Source organism: Doryrhamphus excisus, chromosome 15 (genome assembly GCF_030265055.1).
Source record: "Doryrhamphus excisus isolate RoL2022-K1 chromosome 15, RoL_Dexc_1.0, whole genome shotgun sequence".
Classification (NCBI taxonomy): Eukaryota; Metazoa; Chordata; class Actinopteri; order Syngnathiformes; family Syngnathidae; genus Doryrhamphus; species Doryrhamphus excisus.
In genome coordinates this window covers 1773152-1795988 of record NC_080480.1, presented here as the reverse complement: position 1 = coordinate 1795988, position 22837 = coordinate 1773152, and the positions used below count along the sequence as shown (strand labels likewise).

At 45.2% G+C, this 22837-nt stretch overlaps 2 protein-coding genes across 5 annotated transcripts; both read right to left on the bottom strand.

The window, feature by feature from the left end:
• Positions 1 to 192: 192 nt before the first annotated feature.
• LOC131102736 (germ cell-specific gene 1 protein-like) lies at positions 193 to 8106 on the bottom strand. The gene is made up of 9 exons (XM_058048242.1): positions 7964 to 8106; positions 7647 to 7706; positions 6979 to 7038; positions 5890 to 5959; positions 5243 to 5589; positions 3351 to 3398; positions 3110 to 3274; positions 2920 to 3031; positions 193 to 1343 (listed from the first exon to the last, which is right to left on the bottom strand). Exons 1-9 carry the CDS (start codon positions 8013 to 8015, stop codon positions 905 to 907), a joined length of 1353 nt encoding a protein of 450 aa, XP_057904225.1. The 5' UTR covers positions 8016 to 8106; the 3' UTR covers positions 193 to 904.
• Positions 8107 to 8237: 131 nt separating this feature from the next.
• Positions 8238 to 22278, bottom strand: tcf20 (transcription factor 20). 4 transcript variants are annotated; one of them, XM_058048223.1, is made up of 6 exons: positions 21600 to 22278; positions 11899 to 19706; positions 11735 to 11828; positions 11615 to 11664; positions 11422 to 11511; positions 8238 to 9641 (listed from the first exon to the last, which is right to left on the bottom strand). In XM_058048223.1, the coding sequence occupies exons 2-5, from the start codon at positions 18751 to 18753 to the stop codon at positions 11452 to 11454; spliced, it is 7059 nt and encodes a 2352-aa protein (XP_057904206.1). In that variant the 5' UTR covers positions 18754 to 19706; positions 21600 to 22278; the 3' UTR covers positions 8238 to 9641; positions 11422 to 11451. The 4 variants fall into 4 exon arrangements, with proteins under 4 accessions (XP_057904206.1, XP_057904203.1, XP_057904205.1 ...); XM_058048220.1 differs by having other exon boundaries at positions 11422 to 11554; positions 21600 to 22277; XM_058048222.1 differs by having other exon boundaries at positions 11422 to 11514; positions 21600 to 22277.
• Positions 22279 to 22837: the final 559 nt, after the last annotated feature.

Below are 22837 nucleotides of genomic sequence, written 5' to 3'. Positions count from 1 at the left end.
GGGAAACCGCACTTGGGAAACCGCACTGGGGAAACCGCACTGGGGAAACCGCACTGGGGAAACCGCACTGGGGAAACCGCACTTGGGAAACCGCACTTGGGAAAACGCACTGGGAAACGCACTGGGAAACGCACTGGGAAACGCACTTGGGAAACGCACTTGGGAAACGCACTTGGGAAACGCACTTGGGAAACGCACTGGGAAACCGCACTGGGAAACCGCACTGGGAAACCGCACTGGGAAACCGCACTGGGAAACCGCACTGGGAAACCGCACTGGGAAACCGCACTGGGAAACCGCACTGGGAAACCGCACTGGGAAACCGCACTGGGGAAACCGCACTGGGGAAACCGCACTGGGAAACCGCACTTGGGAAACCGCACTTGGGAAACCGCACTTGGGAAACCGCACTTGGGAAACCGCACTTGGGAAACGCACTTGGGAAACGCACTTGGGAAACGCACTTGGGAAACGCACTGGGAAACCGCACTGGGAAACGCACTGGGAAACGCACTTGGGAAACGCACTGGGAAACGCCCCCCCCCCTTCGTCATCTCTCATCCAAGAAGGTATCATCAGTTCATGTTTAAATACTAGATAGGACAGCCCTAACCTGAGGGGATGGTACATCCGTGACCTCCAGGGTCTGACTTTCATTGGCCAGTAAAAACAATGAAGTTGTACAAGGTGACAGCATATTTGTGGAAAAACACCACAAACCCCCCCCTCCACAACGAAGATCTAAAATGTATACGAGCTAGCGCTAGTACAAAGAAAATCAATCGAAATGTCCCGTTTTTGACACATTTTTAATAATCATCCGGACAATTGTACGGAATAGCAGAAAATAGCCAAGAAGAAGAGTTGGACTTCAAGTTAGAGTGGCCCGAAGGACCCCAAAAGGTTAAAGAAGGCTGCAGTCCTGCTCTGTTGCGTAACCGGGGGCCGTTCGGGGTCCGTGGACGACAAAAGGCGAGCTATTTGAGTGAGACGGCGCCCGGAAGGACGAAGGATGTAAAGAGGAAGCGGACACAGGAAAGGATACAGAGTGGGGTACAAGGATGGAGCGCGGGGTCTTAGCGGGCGATGGTACCTTAGTCGACGGGGGCGCGTAGTAGGGGGACAAGTGGGAGATCTGGTAGCGAGACCGGGGATGAGTGCGGCTGACGCCGGAGTACGGGGCGGCGTAGTAAGGAGCTGGCGGAAGCAAACCCATGAAGTTGAAGTTGAAGGGGTTGAGGCTGGAGTTCAGTCTGGGTCCCACCATCAGGACCTTCTTGGTGTAGTTGTTCAGGGTGGAGACGCCGGCCGACATGCAGACAGTGAAGGCAAACCAGGCCACACTGATGGAGACACACAACAGATATCGTGGAATTGGCCATGAAGTCTCACGTGGGTCCGACATTCCGATTCTCTTCCGGGATCCCTCAAATGATTCCTAGTTTTGATGCTCACCAGAAGAAATAGCTGCTAGCACCAAGGAAGAAGAAGCTGGTGAGCATCAGCGGAGAAGACCATGAGTTCTCATGGTATGGAAATGACGCTACGTTGGACTTCCTCTTAGCGACCAGAGACGTCCGCCAATCAATGCTATCCGTCTCATGCTAACATAAGCCAAGGTTTCAGGAAGCTAGCTGATGTGGAAGGTTTATTCGTTTGCAACAGTCACACAACACACCTCTGCCCTTCAAAATAAGAGCGCTTTAGGCTATGTTCAGGTGTCATAAAAATAGCTTAGCTTAAACAAACACTGGCGGAGCAAACAAAGTATACTACATTTCCATAGTAAACATCTTCAGTTAAAAGTGTACTACAGAGTCTATGCCAGCTTGCAGTTTTTGGAACGTCGACGGAAGTACCTGGAAACCCCCCCAAAAAATACATTCAAACTCCACACGGAGCTCCTCGGATACTCAAACCCTCGATCTCCTGACTGTGAGGCAAACGAGCGAACCACTAGGCCACCGCCTAAGACAAACAAAGTATTATAGAATTATTCACTCGATCTGAAAGTACATTTTAGGGCATTCGTGGTTAATCGGAAGCAGTGTTTCCCGCTCTCACGGTTCAGCATGGGAATAACATTTGGAATAGTGAACTAAGATAATCTCTCGGAATATGGAAGCAGGATGGCATCGGGGAATAATAATAATAATAATAATAATCGCGGAAAGGCAGTAATATCGCCAGTGCATTCAACGAAGAACGTAAACAATACGATATATGAATACACATCTTCACCAAGCGTTGACTCCGTCGGATACGTTTAAGGATGATTTATTAATATATTTGATAATGACCTCATGACCTTGTGATCGAAAAGACAAGATTGTCGGCCGAAATGAGTTTCCTCCGTAGGGAGGCCGAGATCATCACAGTCATCCCGTAGAAACTTGGGAGTATAGCCGCTGATTCTCCGTATTGGGAAACCAGATGAGGTGGCTTGGGCATCTGGTTAGGATGCCACCCCCTGGCAACTCCCCCTTGGGGACACCATGTCCCTCAAGTGATCTGGGAACCCATTAGCATCTGCTAAGAGGAGCTGGGCAAAGCAGCTGGGAAGTCTGGGATTCTCGTATTAATCTGTTGCCCCCAGGAGCCAACCTTAGATAATATTCTTAGTACTTAGTCTTTACATGAACGTGGACAAGCCATACGATCTTGCCCGGGTTCGATCCCGCGTCCACACCCCCACCGATTGAGAGTTAGATGGAGCAGCGCTAGCCAGTGAGCCAAAAACTGTCCACTTCAGCTGTTTAGACGCTGGAGAATGACGGTTTTTAGAGTCTGTTTATGGAGTCTGTACTCCAAACGACTAGTACCGTATTGTACCTGGACAACCACAGTCCAAAAGCCTGGAAGGAAGACGCGCGTGTGTGTGTGTGTGTGTGTGTGTGTGTGTGTGTGTGATGAACTCACTAGAACGCCCAGGAGTAGCCATAACTGTGAGGCTTGAAGTCCTCCGGGCCCATGGACGCTGTAGTCTGGAACACTTGCATGAACATCATGTGACCCACCATCCCGAGCAGACCTGGTGAGATCCAAGTAGAGACCAACCCAATCAAATAAAAAAACAAAAATCCGATAATAAAAACAAAACACACTGCACCTCCCAGGACTGTGAAAACGGCGGCGAAAGCGTTGAGCAGCTGACCCCAGCGCTGCGTGGACGGGAACCAGGCCCTGATGCACAACTGCACGGAGAGCAGGGTGCAGCTGATGAACAGCAGAGCCACGTACATGAGCTCCAGGGACAGCGACAACCACATCATTGCTGAGGGGCGGGGGGCAGAACGACAAAACAATATGAAGAATTTGATCAGCGGTTTGAAGAAAGCGATGTCGTTCACCTTTTTCGGATCCTGGAGTCAACGTGTAGAACCCTCGACACTTCTCCTCTGGAAAAGAAACAACGGATCTTCTATAAGAACACCAGTATTCTGAAGTGGCATCAAACTCTTTTGCTAAATCTGAGGCTTGCTGAGCATCTAAAGCCGACTCTGGTCTGGAAGTACGGCCCCCAATCCAATCCAATTTACTTAAACTCAGAGAAGATAGAGTTGGAACAAACTCAAGCGGGCATTTCAACACAATAGTGCGATCGGACTAAAAGATCTCGATGGAAAGCCAATCAAACACACAAACAAGGCCTCACTCGCCTCAAAATGGCACATCAAAAACACAGAATAACTAGGAAAAACTGGAAAACAGGACAGACCTTGAACAGGAGAACATTACCAGGGTACAAGAACGTAGCAAAACGACATGCAAAGGCAGCACAGCGGCGGAAGTCAAACGGGTAAAACTAAGACTCGTCATGAGGAACAGGACTAGATGGAACAAGCTGAAAGGCGCTTGTCACTGCAGTCCTTCCATAGAGAGGAAAAGACAGTATTTTTGACAGAAAGTCAAATACCTTAGATACTATATTTTTATGCTCTTCTGAATGAATACGTTTCACAGTCAAGATGGAGGACCAGGGATCCAAGATCACCAGGTCATCGATTCATAGACTTTGACCACTTGGTGGACTCGTAAATCCAAAATCAGTTGTGAAAACCCGGCCGCTGTTTGGGAATCGTATTGACCTTTTGCTCTCAGGACTCCTGAATTAATTAATATTGATTAATTAATTAATTAATATTACCAGGGTACATTGATTCATAGACTTTGACCACTTGGCGGACTCGTCAAAAAATTGAAAACTGCAGTCCTTCCATAGAGAGGAAAAGACAGCATTTTTTCACAGTCAAAGTCAAATACCTTAGATACTATATTTTTATGCTCTTCTGAATGAATACGTTTCACAGTCAAAATGGAGGACCAGGGATCCAAGATCACCAGATCATCGATTCATAGACTTTGACCACTTGGTGGACTCGTCATCCAAAATCAGTTGTGAAAACTCGGACGCTGTTTGGGAATCGTATTGACCTTTTGCTCTCAGGACTTCTGAATTAATTAATATTAATTAATTAATATTACCAGGGTACATTGATTCATATATTTTGACCACTTGGTGGACTCGTCATCGTCTTGAAGGACTGCAGTCCTTCCATAGAGAGGAAAAGACAGCATTTTTTGACAGTCAAAGTCAAATACCTTAGATACTATATTTTTATGCTCTTCTGAATGAATACGTTTCACCGTCAAGATGGAGGACCAGCAATCCAAGATCACCAGATGATCGATTCATAGACTTTGACCACTTGGTGGACTCGTCATCCAAAATCAGTTGTGAAAACCCAGCCGCTGTTTGGGAATCGTATTGACCTTTTGCTCTCAGGACTCCTGTTCCCTGATTGAGCCATACTGCTGAAGGCTAAATCTCCGCAAGCGGAACACACACTTAAGTTAATCCCCTTAGGGCTGAGCACACACACACACACACACTGACCCACACAAATTCCAGCGCACACAAACTGAAGCCTCAGTTCATATTATCACCTTGGATTTCCACTGCCTCTATGACCTAATTTGTTGATTTCACTTCCTGTTTGTGCGCATCATCGTCTCACCTTGGGAATAACGCTCCGCTAGACAACACATTAACACCGACGACCCGCCTCTCAAATCCCACAATTATGACGGTAACAGCTTTCTGTATTAATACGGCCTCTCCGTTTAAGTCCAAGGATATCTCATTTATGGATGTCCTCTGAGAAACTTTGACCTCTATTGACCGGACAGTTTATTAGGTACACAATTTACACATCATGTACCTAATATTGTGTTCTCTCACCCCATGTGTCCGTGTAGATGTTCTCCTCGCAGGTGACAAAGAGGCCCGTGTGAAAGGCCGGGAAAACGAAGCGGTCGTCTCCCGTCTCCCAGGAGAACTGAATGCTGGACGAATTGGAGACGCCGGGAACCGGGATGCATTTGCTGTGCTTGGTGGGCGAGCACAGGGGCTTGGGGACCTTCTGTTTGCCCACGCACCAGTGGGAGGACGCGAGCGCCATGGCGGCCAGGCAGAGGGACACGACGGTCTGGACGAAGGAGAGCGGAGGGGAACGGATTTGTCGGAGGAACGCCATCATTTTCCGGGTGGGGGAAGAAGCTGGGATAGCTTCCGGTTCATCCGTGACCCTAATGAGGACATAGATGAAAGTTGATTTTTAACATCAAGTACGATCATTTCGGAGGTCAATTCCACCACGTCGTTAAAAACATAAGCAGCGTCCGAGCTTCTTTGCCGGTTTACTTCAGATGATTAATGAGGTTTTCTGAAGGAGAAGGTGCGCCGCTAATGAAAAGCGCGACAGAAAAACAAGTAATTAGGGGTTAAGTAGACGCAAAGTAGAGGAAAAAGTGGCATCTCGTCTCCAAAAGGTTTCAATTATCCGGCGGCAATTACTGGATGAGGATGAAGAAAAGAAGAATTCTCACCTCCTTGCAGCCTCCTTTCCGTCTAACTTTGTCCTTCCTGCCGCACTACAGGTCTGCTCTCCTTTCTCCTCTTCATCACATAATGAGGAACACAGCAGAGGAAGTCACACACACACACACACACTTCTTTAATCCATATTAATCCACAACAGACAACTCTGTTCCATCTGTTTTCATTTTGGCAACTCATTCCCAGCGATTCCATTCATCTCTCATCAACATGTCGGCCTGCTAACCCCCCGCCCGCCCGCCGTCCCCACATCCTCTTTTCATCTGAACGTCAACATGACCTTGACGTGATGAAAAATGTGGTCAACATTACGAGAACATTCGCCGATTGCCACGCCCATCAACGCTCCATTCTGAGAGGTGCTGACACACCGACAGAGAACTCCAAGGATAACTTCTTTAAACCACTGTGCTCCAAAGTTTATTATTTTAAACTTTATTATTTTTTACAATCTTTTCAAGGGTGAATGCTTACATTCTGTCCACATAGTTGATTTTTTTTCATCTAAAAAATAAAAAAATAAAAAATAACGCTTTGAGTCTGCACATCAGAAACCATCTAATGGTGTCTAGTCCACTGATGTAGTCTGGGGTTAGCTTGGCAATGTCAGCCAGTGAATCATTGCTACAATTTTTATTTTAATCATTAAATAATAATGGATTGGATTTTTATACCCAAGTCGTTATTCAATGACTCCTCAGTCATACACTGGCAGTGGTAATCTACACCTGTAGACACAGATGTAGCTTGATGGAAACATGGATGCCAATTGGACATTCATATACTACCTTCAACAACCTTCCATCTGCTCTACGTCTGGAGTCAATGACAAAATGTATTATTATTATTATTATTATTATTATTATATAATTAATGCATACATTTCCAGCAACATATTTTGATATACAAATTTTCTAAAATTTTTGGTATGAAAGATTATAAAATATTAAAAATATTGATAGATTCCTAATACTACTACTACTAATAATAATACAGTAAATTAGTAAAAATTTAAAAAAATAATTTAAAATTATTTTCACCAACATTTGCAATAAAGTATAAAATGTAGAGGTACTCACCACTAAGGAATGATGTTGATGATGATGATCGAAGGACCACAAAAGTGCAAAACCTAAACACTTGTAAATAAAATCATTAGTACAGTAAACCTCGGATATATCGGACTCGGATATATCGGAAATTCGCTCACAACGGACAGATAAAAAAGAACCAATTTTTCTGTAATGCATTTCCAATAAAAATTCATTGCATATATCGGATTTTTTATAACAGATTTCGCCTATTTCGGACAAAATCTCCAGTCCCGTTCCAATGCATTTCCATGAAATTTCCCTCGCATATATCGGATGGCCGCATCGTGGCGCTCCGATTCGCCGAATCGTGACAGGCCGCTATACGACGTCATTTGCAGCGTTTGCAGCGTTGCCTGCGCGTCCAGGTACATTGGAAACATAGTCAAGGAAGTGCCTTTTTATAACGGATAAAATCCCATTTACGCATATACCGGATATAAATCCCATATATGCGTAAAACGGACATTTTCCGGTATACGCATATAACGGATTTCGCTTATATCGGACAAAACCAGTGGGAACAATTGAATCCGATATATCCAAGGTTTACTGTACTAATAATAATACAGTAAATTAGTAAAAATGAAAAAAATTTAATTTAAAATTATTTTCACCAACATTTGCAATAAAGTATAAAATGCAGAGGTACTCACCACTAAGGAATGATGTTGATGATGATGATCGAAGGACCACAAAAGTGCAAAATCTAAACACTTGAAAATAAAACCATTAGTAGTAAAGCATATAAACATAAATTGTGAGTGTTTCACCAATGCTGTACTTTTATCACATTAATAAATAATTGAGATACATCACAGAATTACTCATTTCAGATATTAAAAAGTTTTTAAATGTTAACATACTGACATAAACCACAGACTAAAAACATTACAGCCAACAGCCACAAGAGGGCACTCTGCTTGAATTCAATGATATGAAGTGAGATCGGGAGCTTGGTGAACTTGCTTACCAGTATTATCTTGCTTGTTGGAATCGCTCATCGCTCTCTCCAGCGCTGTCATTGGAATTGCTTGTATCTACTCTGTTTGAATGAAATTGTAAACTGTCCTCGAGACTCCTCGACTCATTTCACAGTTGTGAAACGTTGTGAAAATCATAGATTAGCATGAAACACTCATTCCATTACAAGTGATACTTAAAAAAAACAAAACACAAATGGTTAATTTTGCCAATAGTTCCAGAAATTAAGTGTGAGGGAAAAAAATGAATAAGAAGAGGAGGAGCATAGTTGAAGCCTTTTAAGTGTATTCATAATTCATATACATATTGACAGGTTTTGTGATACAGCATGGTTCGGATAGCGTAACTGCCGTCTATTAGCTTGTTTTTTTTTCGTTTTTTTTTACAAGAATAACAATTAAAAAAATGGTCAAGACAACACCATGTACGACTCACAATAAAATTAGATGGCAATGCCTCTTTTTGAACGGATTTCCTCCCGATCCAACCGCTGCTGTGCTACTGATGACAACGTACACACGGTGAAAAAGCTTGGTCCCGATCGGCCCGTCGCACCTGTCAATCACATTCCTCCTTCCTCGTGATGCCAGGTGACTAGTAACGTTTCCTATGTAAGAACACAAGCGCTTTAACAAGTCAGTGTCGTGTTTGTGTGGTGAAAGGCGGGCAGACACTTTTTTTTGTTTTTTTTAGTCCGTCGTTTTATCTCCTCGTAACGTCACGGTCCCTTTCTCTGTGCACATTGGGAACATTTCTACTTGGAAAAATAAGACTGTGCCCGTCTGATTTTTCGGGGATACTTGCTGTACCGTAAAAAGCTCACTGATGAAAAATAAGAACACTTTTCAAAAAGGACCAGAATGGTATAGCACTTTCTCTCGTTCAAACGCACACACACACACACACACACACACACACACTATTGAAAGGCAACAGATGTCCATTCTCCAAGGCAATAAATGTCTTTGTGGCAAACTCAACCCTGACAATCCAGACATCAATCTGGCTCCCTCCTCTCCGGGAATGAAATAAAAAAGGAAAGAAAAAGCAGCCAATTAACGTTGGGACTGAATATAAAGTGAGATACGTCCGTTTCATCGTTTCAGATAAATACTGATGAGGATACAAAAATAATAAGGGCTAAAATATGAATCTGATATCATGAGTTAAAAATACTACTTTTCTCACTTTGACACCCTGGTTGCTCCCAACAGGTCTCCTTTAAAAAAACAAAAAGATAAATGACAAAATAGGTGATAAACAAAAGTTTAACACTTTTCAAGGAAATCAAAGTAAGCCCAGAGAGGAAAATGGCTCCTTTTGGTCTTAACGGACAAGTTCCTTTGTTCCTCCATCTGGTTTGGCATCTCTTTTCATTCCGCTTCCATCTCAGTTAGTGTTTTCTTCTGAAAAAAGTCTTTTTTTTCCTTCAGCTTTGTTCCTTTATGCTGCGTGTTTTTTTTTTTTTGTCTTTTTCCGCTTTGAAGTAAAGAGCAATAATAGTTCTCCAAGAAAAGCAGTAATGTCTTGAATGTAAATGATGTTGATTCCTGTTGAAATTTTACATTCCCTTTTGTTGCTCTCTCGCTCTCGCTCTCTCTTGGTCCTGTGCGACTCTTCTTCACGTTCTTCAAGTGTCGTCTTGTAGAGCCGGCCCTTGTCCAAACCTACCCGCAAACATACATACAAAATATTACATTGTCTACTGCAGGGGTTCTCCAAAAGTGGGGGGTGAGGTGAGCGTTTAAGCATGATTCATTCATTTTCGACCGCTTTTCCTCACGAGTGCTGGAGCCTATCCCAGCTGTCTTTTGGGCGAGAGGCGGGGTACACCCTGGACTGGTCGCCAACCAATCCGTTTAAGCATGAAATTGGCCAAAATACTAATAAAAGACATTCAGAAGACGCATTCAAAAACGTTATATGTAGTGTTCTACACTGGTCACTAGGTGTCAGTATAATGTTACCGGAATGTTCAGTTAGACCAGAGGTAGGGAACCTATGGCTCGGGAGCCAAGTAGGGCTCTTTTGATGACTGTATCTGGCTCTCAAGCATTTCTTACCACAATAAAAATGCATTTTTGCTAACATTTTAAAGTAAACCATCACAGAAATGACTGTTAAAAATAATATTCATAATCAACAACTTTCTTATGCATTTTAATTCGTCCATCTATATTCTGCTGCAATACGGCCAACCATATCCATCTTTCCTGATGATATTTTCCAGGTCAAACACCAAAACTTGATTATTACTGGGTAATGCTGTAGTCTACCTCGGTCATTGAGATGTCAAAAAAACATGTAAATGTAAACTTTCCTCCTTTAGTCAAATAGCTAAAGCTGCAGAACCAAGCCTTCTGGTGAAGATGGCCAAAAGAATGAAATACGTGTACTGAATACGGTTCAAAACTATGCAGCAGCAGAAGTTGCATTAATGGCAGCAAGTATTTGATTTATTATTAGACACTGCGCTGCTCACGAAAGTGTGCTGGCCACACCCCATTGGCGTGGGGTAGTGTGCCTGGTCTACGTAATTAGAGCCCATTATATCTAATTATATCTTACATAAAAATGCACACATTTTATTGCATTCAAAATGTATATGGCTCTCACAGATACACATTTTAAAATATCTGGCCTTCATGGCTCTCTTAGCCAAAAAGGTTCCCGACCCCTGAGTTAGACACTCAAGCACCGGGCATGTTGGCAGGTTTGAATTACTCACAACAGGCACAATAATCCCCAACTACTACAACTGTTGCGTCTGTAACTCACGGCAAGATAAAATATTAATATTTTAAAAATATCCCAAGTTAAAAAAAAACAAAAAACAAACTGGTTCTACATCTACAGAGCAACAATGACATTCGTGAGCAATCCCCCAAAAAATGCAAGATAAGGAACAGAATGCTTGTATTGTCGTATTCATCAAATCAAATCAAAAGCATCAATGGAAAAGCTATTAGCAGCATGGAGGGACAAAAAAATGAATGTGGTCGACTAAACGTCTCTTAATGAAAAAAAATGAAAACATGTTTCCTAAATGACAACACACAAAGTAAATGTAGATGGACACACTCCAACCCCCTGCAGATCTATGCTGAAAATACTGTGCTGTATCATTATGATCGTATAAAAACAGTCGCAGTACTACGGCTATTATATGTGAACAGGAATGAGATGGATACAAAAACTGGTACCGGCTGCAACAAGCATTGCAATGATTGTTTGGTTTGGTGCAATATTTAAGCGAACGGCATAGCAAAGTAAATAAACAACCTTGCAACATCCGAAGAGGTCACATCTGAAAAGAAAATGTTTTTTCTGTGAAGGAAAACGTTTGGAATACAAAAAAGGCTATTTCAACACCGAAGCCAAAGCCGCCTGACAATCTGGAGTGGAAAAATCGTGTTCATAACACAAACAAAAATATCGAAAACTTACCGCTTCCACCAGACTCCTGTTATTATTGTCTCATCCTCTCTCCGACTGCTCCAAGTAGAGCGATTTGGCCGGCCGGACGCCCTGGGTAACCTGCTTGAGGTAGAGTTGACCAAACAAGTTGATCAGTAATAACCTGGAACACGGAACAAAAGTGTTACATTTCCTCTCCGGGTTTGCGGCCTCTCCTTTTTACCTTGTGCTTCGGACATCGGAGTGAGAAGTTATCTTCATTAAGAGAACAATCTGGACAGGAAAGAGAAAATATCAGCGGATGTTCAGACCATGAAGAACTTCGCTATGAACGTTCGCTTACCTGATTCAATGGCACACAGATAGTGGTATCGGAGTGTACAGCCTTTACTGTAGCAGCCAAGCGTAGAGCCGACCATCTCACAGTATGAGCAGCTCTGAGAAATAAAGGCACTTGTCATCATAACATGGCCTCAAACAAAAATTTTAGATATTGACGACGCTTACCGTTTCTCTGGCACCATCGAGAGCCTCCTGGAGTCCGTACAATCTCCCGTTGACAAGGTAGACTCCGCTGGTCCACACGATGCATCCTTCATGAACCCACAGCTCCTCTGGGTCCATGGGCATCTGAGGCAACTGAGCGAGTTGCGCCAACGGTCCCAGCGAGTCCAAAGCTGGCGGCGGCGGCTGAAAGGGCAACGAAGCCTTACTGTTGGAAGGTACCATTCTGGGAGAGTCCTCGCTGGATTTGTGTCTCCGTTTAAAGCGAGGATGTGAGGTGAGCTTCCGGTGTTGCGGCCGTTGTTGTTGGGGTTCATCCGCTGGATGCGGTTGCTGCTGCGTTGGAAACTGTTGCTGCTCCGTCTCGAAGTCTGGCTCTATCTTTAGCATTGGGATGGGTCTGACGTCAAGGTTCATGTCCCAGGTTAGAGATGTGTTTTTACTGTAGCTGGAGGTGTAAGAGAAAGCAGTGCTACCGGGTTGACCGGTCGTATCCTCGTTGTTAGCTAAGGAGCTAGCTGCTCTTACCGCAGTGGAGAGCGATTTAAGGTTCGAGTCTAAGCTAACGGTGCAGTTACTCATCACCGTGGGTCTGGTCATCGGAGCTTGTTGTGTTTGCGGGTGTTGGAAAGTACTCAAAATATTTGAGCCAATGTCGGTGTTTGGTCCGGTTTTGATTGTGCCTGCGGTCGTTTGACATTGTCGAACCTGCGGCTGGTTCTTGGGGAGCTTTGCGGCGTATTCGGCAGGATAGTAAGGCCCATAAAGGTCTCCGAGGTGTTTATAATTGGCCCATTTTTGACAGAGACAGCAAAGCTGGCGGCCAGAGTGTTTGGTTTCTGTAAGAGCGGGTCCGGAAACGACATAGCCGGATGAAGGGAGCGCTTTTCCCGACTGAAGTGTCGTTTCCACTTCATCCATCTCCCTCCTCTCCGATTCTCTCTTGGATAAAATGGAGGAAAGAGTCGCGACGGGGAGAGAATCGATTCCACTCGCGCTGGTTTTCCCTCCGACTGCACTCCGCTCTCCTTTCAACTTATCATCCTCGGCGTTGACAATAGTGCACACCGCTCCGATCTCTGGTATTTTGTTCTCCACGTGTATGTGTGGAATAAAGAGGCCTTTCAGATTCGGATCTAGGAATGCTTTATTTGCGCCGTTACCCCCTTTTGCCCCTAAATGTGCGTCCGTCTCATCTCTTGTTGCTGCGGGTCCTCCTCTTCTTACCCTTTGACGCCCTCTTCTTTCCGGTGAACCATCTTCATCTTTCAACCCCCTGCGCCGCCGTCTCGCAGGTTTGACTTCGATCTCTGGCTGAAGCGCTTCACTCTCAACATCCACTTTTTCGACGGGGGTTAAAATGGGCGGAGTCAGAGGGGGGGTGCTTTTGCTTTCCGGGACAGAAGGTGTTGCAGTGGCGGCTGTGCTGCTTGGAGTTGGCACCGCCTCAGAGATTACGGGGGCAGCTGTAATGGGAGTTAGTGGAGGCTGAGAAGAATTCAGATGTGGGTTCTGGGCTTGTGACTGGATCAGACCCGGTGCTTGGCCTTGGTTCTGAGCACGCTTTTGTTTATTCACGCTCCCGACTGGCCTGCCCTTCTTCTTGCCAGATGGGAAATAGCCTTTAGGCACAGTACTGTCCAGCGACTTGGGATCTTGTGCAGACAAACCGGGCCGAGCGGAGGACATTTGATGTCTGCTCAAAGCGTGTCCTTGAGCTTGGCCGTGGTGGGGTGAGGTAGTTCTGTAATAGTCGCCGCCGGTATAATCGTCAAATCCCATTCCTGATTCTTGAAGTTTCTGTCGAAGAAGGTTCGCGGCGGACTGTTCTCCTCTTCTCGTCTCAAGCTGCTGGTAAGTGTTGGTGAAATGTTGAATGTCTGACAGGGCAGATGAAGACGGAGGCGGGGAACCCTGGACCGGACGGGGAAGTGGCGGCGGAGGTGGTAAAGGACCCAGCAAAGCAAAGTCCTCCTTCTCACCAGACGCTGACATCACGGAAGCTCCTAATCCAAAGTCAAAGTCTTTTTGTTTGAGAGCTTGGGTTGTCTGGTGAGGTTCACATGGGTAGGCGGTCTCATCAACTCCTCTGAAGGGCATCATATCGTTTATTGAGCGACTGTCTTCAACGAACGTATCATCCCCTCCTGAAACCCTAGCATAATGGGTTACGTCATGGTCCTGTGGATCACTAAACGTTGGGATCGGTGTGGGAGTAAAGCCCGGGTAATGATTGCTTCCATCCTCAGCGTTGCTTGCAGGCTTTGGAACACTCGGTGATATTTTCTGAACTATAGCCTCTAGTTTCAAACCACGTGCTTTCTTTGGAGGAAAGGACTTAGCATTACAACTGGATGGGTCTAGAGATTTCGGAAAGGTACTATCGCTAAGCAAAGGGGAAGAGAGCCGTGGCATATCGGAACAGGATGACTCGTCTTCATTGTGATGGTTTGAGTCGGTGAGTGCCCCGGGGGAGTGATGTGAATTTGTGGCGGCCCTCTGCTGAGACGCATCCTGGAGCAGCCGTTTGGCAGGGATGGGGGAGATAAAAGAACGGACTCGCCGCCTCAATATAAGAGGATTTGTCTCTCCGGGTCCCCCAGACTTTGTTTGACGCTGCACCTGTGGCCGAGCAGAGGTTAAGTCCGTTGGAGGTTTCGTAGAGTTGCACGGAGGGCGTTTGGTTTCCTCGTGCTCAGCTGTATTTGGACCATGCGACTTTGGATAAGGAAAAACGCCCTCGGAAACTCCGTGGACAGGTGACGGTGGAGGTGGCGGTTGCGTCCTGTAGCAGGAGTCGCCCTCAATCGCTCTGCTACCGTCTCGCCCAGGCTGTGTCGACTCCCACATTTTCATGTCATAGTATCCGCTTTGCTGATGGAGCAAAGTTTTGGTCCCGTGTTGTTCGCCGTGCATGTCCGTTTGAGGGATTATCCTTTGTCTGTGCTCCGAGTGAACCACTTTGTGTCTTCCCGGCGAAGAAACCGGCATCATCATCGCATCCTTCGCAGACCTGTTCATTGCTTTCACCCAATCGTTTATTTCATGTGAATGCTGAAGGCCCCCGCGAGGGTGAGGATAAATTTGAAGCTTATTTGCTTGGGTCTGGAGTGCTAAACTGTGGTAGGGATGATGGGGAGGAAAATGAGGGTTGCCGTGTGGCATGATATTGCTTTCTCTTGTATCGGGAAACCGATAACCGGGAAAACTGTTGGCATCACTCGTTGTTAAATCAACGCCTTGAAGATACGACTGACGTCTCGATGGCGACGATAAAGGATTGGAGCTCAGAGGATGCGGCATGTGTCTGTAGGGGTCAGAATTCGGCACAATGGATTTTGAAGGATAGTCCACATCAGTTTCATTAGTTCCACCGTGAAAATCAGCATTTGGACCAGTTTCTTTGCATGGCGTTTCAATTTTAACCACTTTTTTCTCCAAAGTGTCATTTTTATTCAGATCATTGACCGACGCTGTGGAAGAAAATGGCTGCTGAATCACAGACGCGGCGCTTTGCGTTTTGCCTCGCTCTCTGTTACTTTCCCGGTCCCTTTCTGGTGTGCTACGTCGATTTGGTGACACATCGCAGATGACCGAGCGCCGTCCTGATTTTTGGGATTCTGTTTGACCGGTACATCCTTTTAGCGGCTCGGGGTCTTGCAAAAGGAGCTCCTGGACAGCAGATGACATAGTGGATGCATTAGCCATTTTTCTCTGTGGTAGAGAATAGTCCGCTAAGTTGATATGCTTTGGTTGGATTGGCTGCGTGTCTGAAGCTGGTGGTAAATTATCTTCTGAGAAACTCCCTTCACTTTTTGCAGCGTTTTGCAATATCTTAGTGATGGCAGCCTCCGACTTCATCGAGGACTGAGGATGCATTGCAAAACTGGGTTTATTTTCCAGTCTGTGATTAGAATGTTGCGGCTTTCCAATCTGGGTCAAAGTATCATTGGCGCCACCATCCGCCATCCTCATGTTTTCTACCAGACCGTACGGGTATCTGGTTTGAAATTGCTGTTGAACTTGGATATGTGCAGGAAACGGCTGCTCTGGCCTTCCGTAACGTCTGTCTAAATTATAACCTTGAAGAACCTCTTGTAAAAGGCTCGGAAACTGCTGTATTTGCGAATTGTCCTCTTGACCTTTAGTTCCTGCAGTTTGCCCTTTCTTCCCAAACGCATCTGTTCCAGAGCGCATGTCTTTTGAATGTTCAGGGCCATAGCCGGTGTGAGATTGCTGATAGTCTCTGGAACCCGATTCACCCGGCGGGGCCGTCCTTCCTCTGTTCATCACAGACAAATCGGACGCATACATTGACTGTGGAGAACTGTACTTGTGTGATCCTAAGTGGGCAAGATTTGGGGGCTGTTCAATGTTTGATTTTGGGTAACGAGATGAATACCGACTCAGATCAATGCCTTCCTCGCCGTTATGACTAGTTGACTCTTTTAAGTAAGGCTGTGCCTGTTTCTCTTTCAGACAGAGATCTTGCGGTTGTTTGCTTTTTTCGAAATGACTTCCCTCGGAACGTGCTGAAACAATCACTCCAACGCTTTGCTGTTCTTCAGACGCTGGTTTTTGTTCACTCTCGCTGTGCAACCGATTTTCTTTGTCCTGGCCATATTTTGTGTTGATTTCCCCACCGCATAACATTTGGCTAGTTCCTTTTTCCGTCTTCTCAACACAATCTTCGTGTTCGGTTTTAATGCGTTCGTTTGTTACTTCGGTACTCTTTTTATGGCCACCTTTTGGAGTATTATTTACTAAACTAGGGTGTGAAACACAGTTTAGCTGGGCAGGAGGAATACCGCAAGACCTGGAGGAGACTGTCGGTTTTGAATGCGATTTTGGGTCAGTGTCTGTTGATTGACACTCCGAAGAGGAAGCAACGACAACTTCATTTGCTTTTGAAACTATTTCTTTCGGTGGTGACTTGCAAGTGAACGTTTTTGCATTTACCGACGTCTGTGCCTGGGTTTGACTCGGAGTATGATAAAAATATGGTTCGGATCCACTGCTTGCGCCGCTCGTTTGCCTCCGTCTTGTGTGTTCCACCTCGATTAAATGATCCTCTTGCTCGGTCTTGGTCTCTGATGAGGTCCCGACTGACATGTAGGAAGAGTCTTCAGCAGCAACAGGGTCTAAACCTCCACCGTCAGCAACTCCCACGGCATCTTTAGCCGTGTCCGTGCTTGAGGCCGCACTCGCATTTCTACTCCTCGGTTGCAATGGCGGAACGCCATGCGTTGCTGGTTGCATCTGTCCATCTTTCCCCTTCTTCTGTGAGAGCCTATTGTCGGTTAGCGTCACGTGTTGAACGGTGTTTGGTAAATTGGCTACTTGGGAGGTCAAAGCATTGAGACTACTCAGTCCCGTATCTTGCATTTTCCCCGCCGGAGAGCTCCCGAGTCCCGATCCTACGCCTATTTTGTTGCAGCTTGTTGGCGGGATGCTGTTGACTCCGACAGTGGTGAGGTTATGACCTTTGTGACTGCCACTGCTACCGCAACTACTGATGCTACTGTTTGAGTTGGGGGTGGGACTTAACTGCGAGACAACCTGCATTAATCTATGACCGTGGCTGCTGTGGACATTAGATGTGGGAGGATGGGAAGGGCCAGAGGGGTTCACGTATGTCTCTGAAACACCCATCAAAGGGGATGGCGTGGAGCTACAACTCGGGGAATGTACTGCAGAAGCGGCTGGGGAAGGGTTGGATATCGGGCTGAGGTTTTGGTGTATCTGGCTTTGTTGGGAATTGGCATTCATGGGGGATTTGGAGAGTTCTTCGGGCATATTAGGGTTGGACGCTTGGTGATGTTTACCGTACACCGAGCCTGGAGATGGACCCTGGTGCTGCATTTTAAGGGGGTTGTCATAAACCGCGCCTAAACTGTGCTGCGAGTTGTGGTGCTGTAGAGCGCCTTGCTTGTGAAGCGGATGTGCCTGTGGGGAATATCCAGCATAATTTGAGGCATGGTAGCGCTGTTGAACATTCTCCACTGGCCCCATATTGTTACCAGCAACTGAACCAGAGGCAGAGTTTGCACTTGAGTTGACACCGTGAGAACTGTTGACTTTGGGATCAAAACCGGCGTTAGCGGTCCCATCGAGATATCTCTGTGGAGGGGGGCTGTACATTCCTGATGACCCCGTGGATGCTCCAGCCTGCGGAGAGTACTGCGGGTACTGCGGGGTCATTCTGTGCCCAGAGGTTGGATAACTCCTATGCTGCTGCCCGTGGTGGGCTGGAGAAAAGGTCTGTCCGGGCTGGCGACTCTGAGAAGCCGTCATAGCCTGCATTGCAGGGTTCTGACTCATACTGTACTGACGAGGAGAGAATGCTCCTGATCCTCCACCTGAACCAGTACCGGGCCCGTAGTCGACTGAATATTGTGACATGATTCCGGATGACAACACAGATCCAGAAGCAGAGTGTCTGTACTGCGGTGGCATGTGTCCGTCGATATTCGGATATCCGAATCCTGACCCGTAGACCAGGCCTCCTCTTCGGTTCCTGTCCTTCCCGCCCATTGAAAAATAATAATCCATTGTGTCCTTCCTGTAAAGGTTGTTGGTGTTGCCACTATGAAGGTTACCCTGTGTTGGCGGCGGCGGCGGCGGCGGCTCTACAGTCCCTCTGTTTCGAGCGTTGTAAGCAAGCATGGGGCTGACTTGACTGGCGTGTGGAAGGCCTCTGTGCAGGCTCTGCTGTTGCATCCCTGCATAATCATCAGTCATCCTTGGGGAGACCTGGGGCTCTGCTGGTTGAGTCGAATACGGAGGTCCTCCTCCGCCCCTCCCGCTAAAGCCGGGGGGGAGAGAATGGGGGGCAGGGCTATTAGAAAAATTCTGCATGTTTTTCTCTTTTTGACTTAGAAAAAGACAACAGTGAGTACTATCAATAACGGGGGACAGCGCTGATATACAAATGAACGGCTGATGGCAGTCACCATGGATGCAAAAGAGAGCAAAAATTCATTTTTAAAAGGAAATGCTTCATGAAATCCACAAGGGCGTCGAAGAAGGGGAATATATCTCTGAAATGCTATAATTACCAAACATCGGATGGTTGTATCAAAAAAGTAAAAATGTTCTTTCTTCAGTGCGACAAGGACATATGTATGGATCTTTCCGCTTAATAAAAAGGTTCACTTGACAGTTTGTTCAAAACTTGTGGTGATTCCTCTGCGGCTGAAGCAGTTTGGCATGAAGAATACGGACAAGCCACAATATAAGGCAACTTCAAATGTCTGACATGTAAATGTTGTAGCACGATAGCCCCCATAAGCATACCTTTTTTTATAGGATAACGATTATGTCGGCATCATCCAATTACAACGATGCAACAAAATGAACAATCCATTGAGACGGAATTCTGCCACAGCAATTTTTGTGTCCGTTAATAAGCGTAATCTCGCCAGGATCGAACACACACTTATGCGAGATGACTTGAATCCAAAGGTCTAAAAACACATCCTCAAACGCCATCGACTCTCATCGGCTCTGAAGTGCATTTCTTATTAGTCTGTTGATTTTTTTTTTTTTTTAAGGGCTCTTAGTTCCTCGATTCTGTGCATGGATTCCTCTTGCTGCTCTCCTGTAACTTCAGCATCAACGCCATCTTACCTGGGCTATTGTCTGTCAACCATCATTTCATTGTTCCCAGTTCCGTGGCAGCTATTTGCCAAAAAGGAGGGTAAATCCATGTGTTCCACTTCAAGCTCAGTCTATTCAAACTCCAGGTCTTTGTTCTTCTTCAGTAATTCCATGCAGATACATTTGATTTTCAGCGGCTGCTGGCCAGAAACCTTAGAAACAGACAAATAAAAAATAGTGAGCATGTAAAAGATCATCACATTTACCATATATGATGCAAAAGTTGGGTAACTATTACAATTTTAAAAATGAATGCCGCAACTAACCATCATTTTCCTGGTTGATTAATCAAGTTAATCCCTAGACAGACCAAATCAATGTGAACCAAGGTCAAAGCAGATGTGTGTAAATAAGGAAACTAAGGAAATTAATTTAAAAAAAAATCACACTTGAGGCTAAAACTGAAAATATGTACATTTTAAAAACAAATCAACAGAATACCAAGATAGCCATCAAGTAATTGGATTAACTGTTGTTTGGGTCTAATTAAGATTATTACTGAGGTCCCACTGACTAAATGTTTTTAACCTAGCTTTACATAAACTGCTGGCATGTACACAAAATTGTACTTCTAGAATTATTTAAATGAATTAAATATTTATTCCAGTGTTTTTTCCACAGGACTGCAATCCATCTATAGTGGTGGAGCTGGCGGGGGAGGGAGGGGTGGACGTCATTGTCTAATTTCCATAACTGGCCATGCTGCAAGACCATGCAATTATGCAACATTTTCTCATGTTTTTAATCTTTATTAAGAAGAGAACATGCAGGAACGACTTACCGTGTTGGGTTTCATTTTATGCAGCGATACATGCATGTGTGTGTGTGCCTTATAACACAACAAATTGGAAAAAAACTATATTATAATACTCTACACATCTAATAAATATATATTTTTAAAAGGTAGCAACGGATCTATCAGTGGTGGTCAAAATGTGTCTGTGGCGGGCCATGCCTAAGCCCTCCCTCTTGAGGGACAAGTCACACATGTTGGTTGATGCTATCCCCAACATAAACAAAGACTCACTATAGTGACACCAAGTGTCATTAACTTTACTGTCTGTTTACATCTTTTAATTGACTTTAATTATTACGGTTGACTATGAAGGAGTGCACCTCTTTTATGGGGTCGGGGCCCATAATTGCTGTACGACACATGCTAGCATTGTCTCCTTTTTACCCTAAAGAAGGCTTAATTGCCCTGCAACACATTTGGGTGATTGTGTTTTCCAAACTTCTCCACAAAGTGATAATTAAAGTGTTATTGTGACTGGGGTAATTTGTCATTTGTCACTCATCTTTAACGGCATACATTAGTGACCACAGTCCAAGCCGGTGAATAAAAGGGGGTGCACAAAAACAAACATGTATCAAGCAGATTTATTTTAGAGTCTTTGCGGTGGAGGCTAATGGAGGGGGAAAATATGTACACTTGGAAGGCTTCTATATTGATCTCCACCAGCGTGATTACTAATTAATCACAGCAACTCACTGAGCATGACCAACATACAACAGTGCAGCAATAATACACAACTGTCTCTGTGCAGTCTGTCAGCAAGATGGCCAATTAACATATTAATAAGAGCAAACGCAATTCTATCGCCAAAATGACATGTTGTTTTTTAATAATAGCCTAACGTTAGCAGAAACGTTAGCCAACAGCAGGCTTTACGCATTACAATTAGCTTAGTAATGCTGCCTCTTTTAGCTTTGGAAGGCTAGCATTAGCTCACGCTGCAATTCGTCAAGCTAGCTACGCTACCAGGTCCGGTTAGCATCGAAGCAAGTTAGCTGTTTTTGGGTTTGTTAAGATGTTTTACGTTATTTCGTACAGTACACATAACACAAGCATAGCTACGTAAGGATAAAGGCTGTTTTGGGTTTTGAAAAAAAAACTGGGTGATTAAGTGCAGATGTTTTTCCCCTCGCAAATATGTTAGCCACTGGTGTATATAGAACCAGTACGAGCCTTAATGTGACATAATTAGCATCACTGTCAATAGCTAACGTCGTTGTGGGAGATGCTAGCTAACCTTAAGACATACCTGAAAAACGTAGCAATACAAGGCCCCGCTTGGAGTCAAAGGCTCCTTTTGACAATCCCGCTGTTGTGGCAGGAAAACCCCCCAGTCTAGAGTCGAACGCTACGCCGCTTTTTCCCCTCGCCCTTTCGGGGTCCATGCAACCCCGACCATCGGCGGCGAATTCCGGGGGTGCCGTCACGACAGTCGGATCCCGGGGCCTGTCTTTCGATTTCCGCCCCTCTTTTTTTTTTTTTTTTTCCTTTTGTCCTCACCTCCAAAAATGATGAGAGCGGTTCACAATCAGGGTGACTGTGGGTCCCGTCAGCGGTGAGGTCCACACACATACATACACGCACACCCCCGCCCCCTCTTCTCGGTGCCTCGCTTTCACACACACCGCTGAGGTGATTGCACCTATCTTCCACTCAAATCAAACACATAGCCGGCACAGAAGCCTCATCAAGCGCCCTAACGTCACTTTCCGTCCTTGGAATGCATTTCCATGTCTTCATCACATGCTCCTTTTCCTCCAAGACTACTATTTTTTTCTTCACACAAAACACACACACACATATATATATATTCCTACACCCCCTCCCTCATTTTCCACCATCTCTCTGACGCTTTTATGATATGATTTTCATCATTTTTTTACCATTAACAACAATCTACGGCGAGGCTTATTTTCCAAATGCATTTTATGCTCTGAAGGCTCATCAGCCTTCCAAGCTTCCTTTGTTCCTAAGTGAAAGTGAATTAGCCTGATGCTACAGCAGCACCAGACAAGGCTGAATGGAATATGCAAGCCTGCAGACCAAATCAGCAAATTATTCATGTTTTGGTGTTTTATTAATGATCCGTTGCAGCCCCCAATTGCATTGCAGTCTTCACTGAAACTGACCGCTTTTTAATACAACATGAACACTGGTTAAAGGTAGCATCTGCGATAATTCCCCCCACTCCATAGATGGCGCCAACATTTGAATGTGGTGCATTTTGTCCCGCCCTCTTCCTGCTTTGAGAATGTAAAGTATTACATGAATGCACAGTAGCGAATGATAGTGATTTGGCAAAGTTTAGCCTATTTTAATAGCGACATGAATGGAAATCGTTGTATTTGTACGTTCTACGACATTTACGTAAACACCAGAGAGTCGTGACTGACAGTTTTAGAGGCACTGTTGATTGGAGATGTGCGAGTAATGAACGAGTCGCTCAATCCGGATTTACAGGTACTCGCCTCTGTTGCCTCGTTTGCT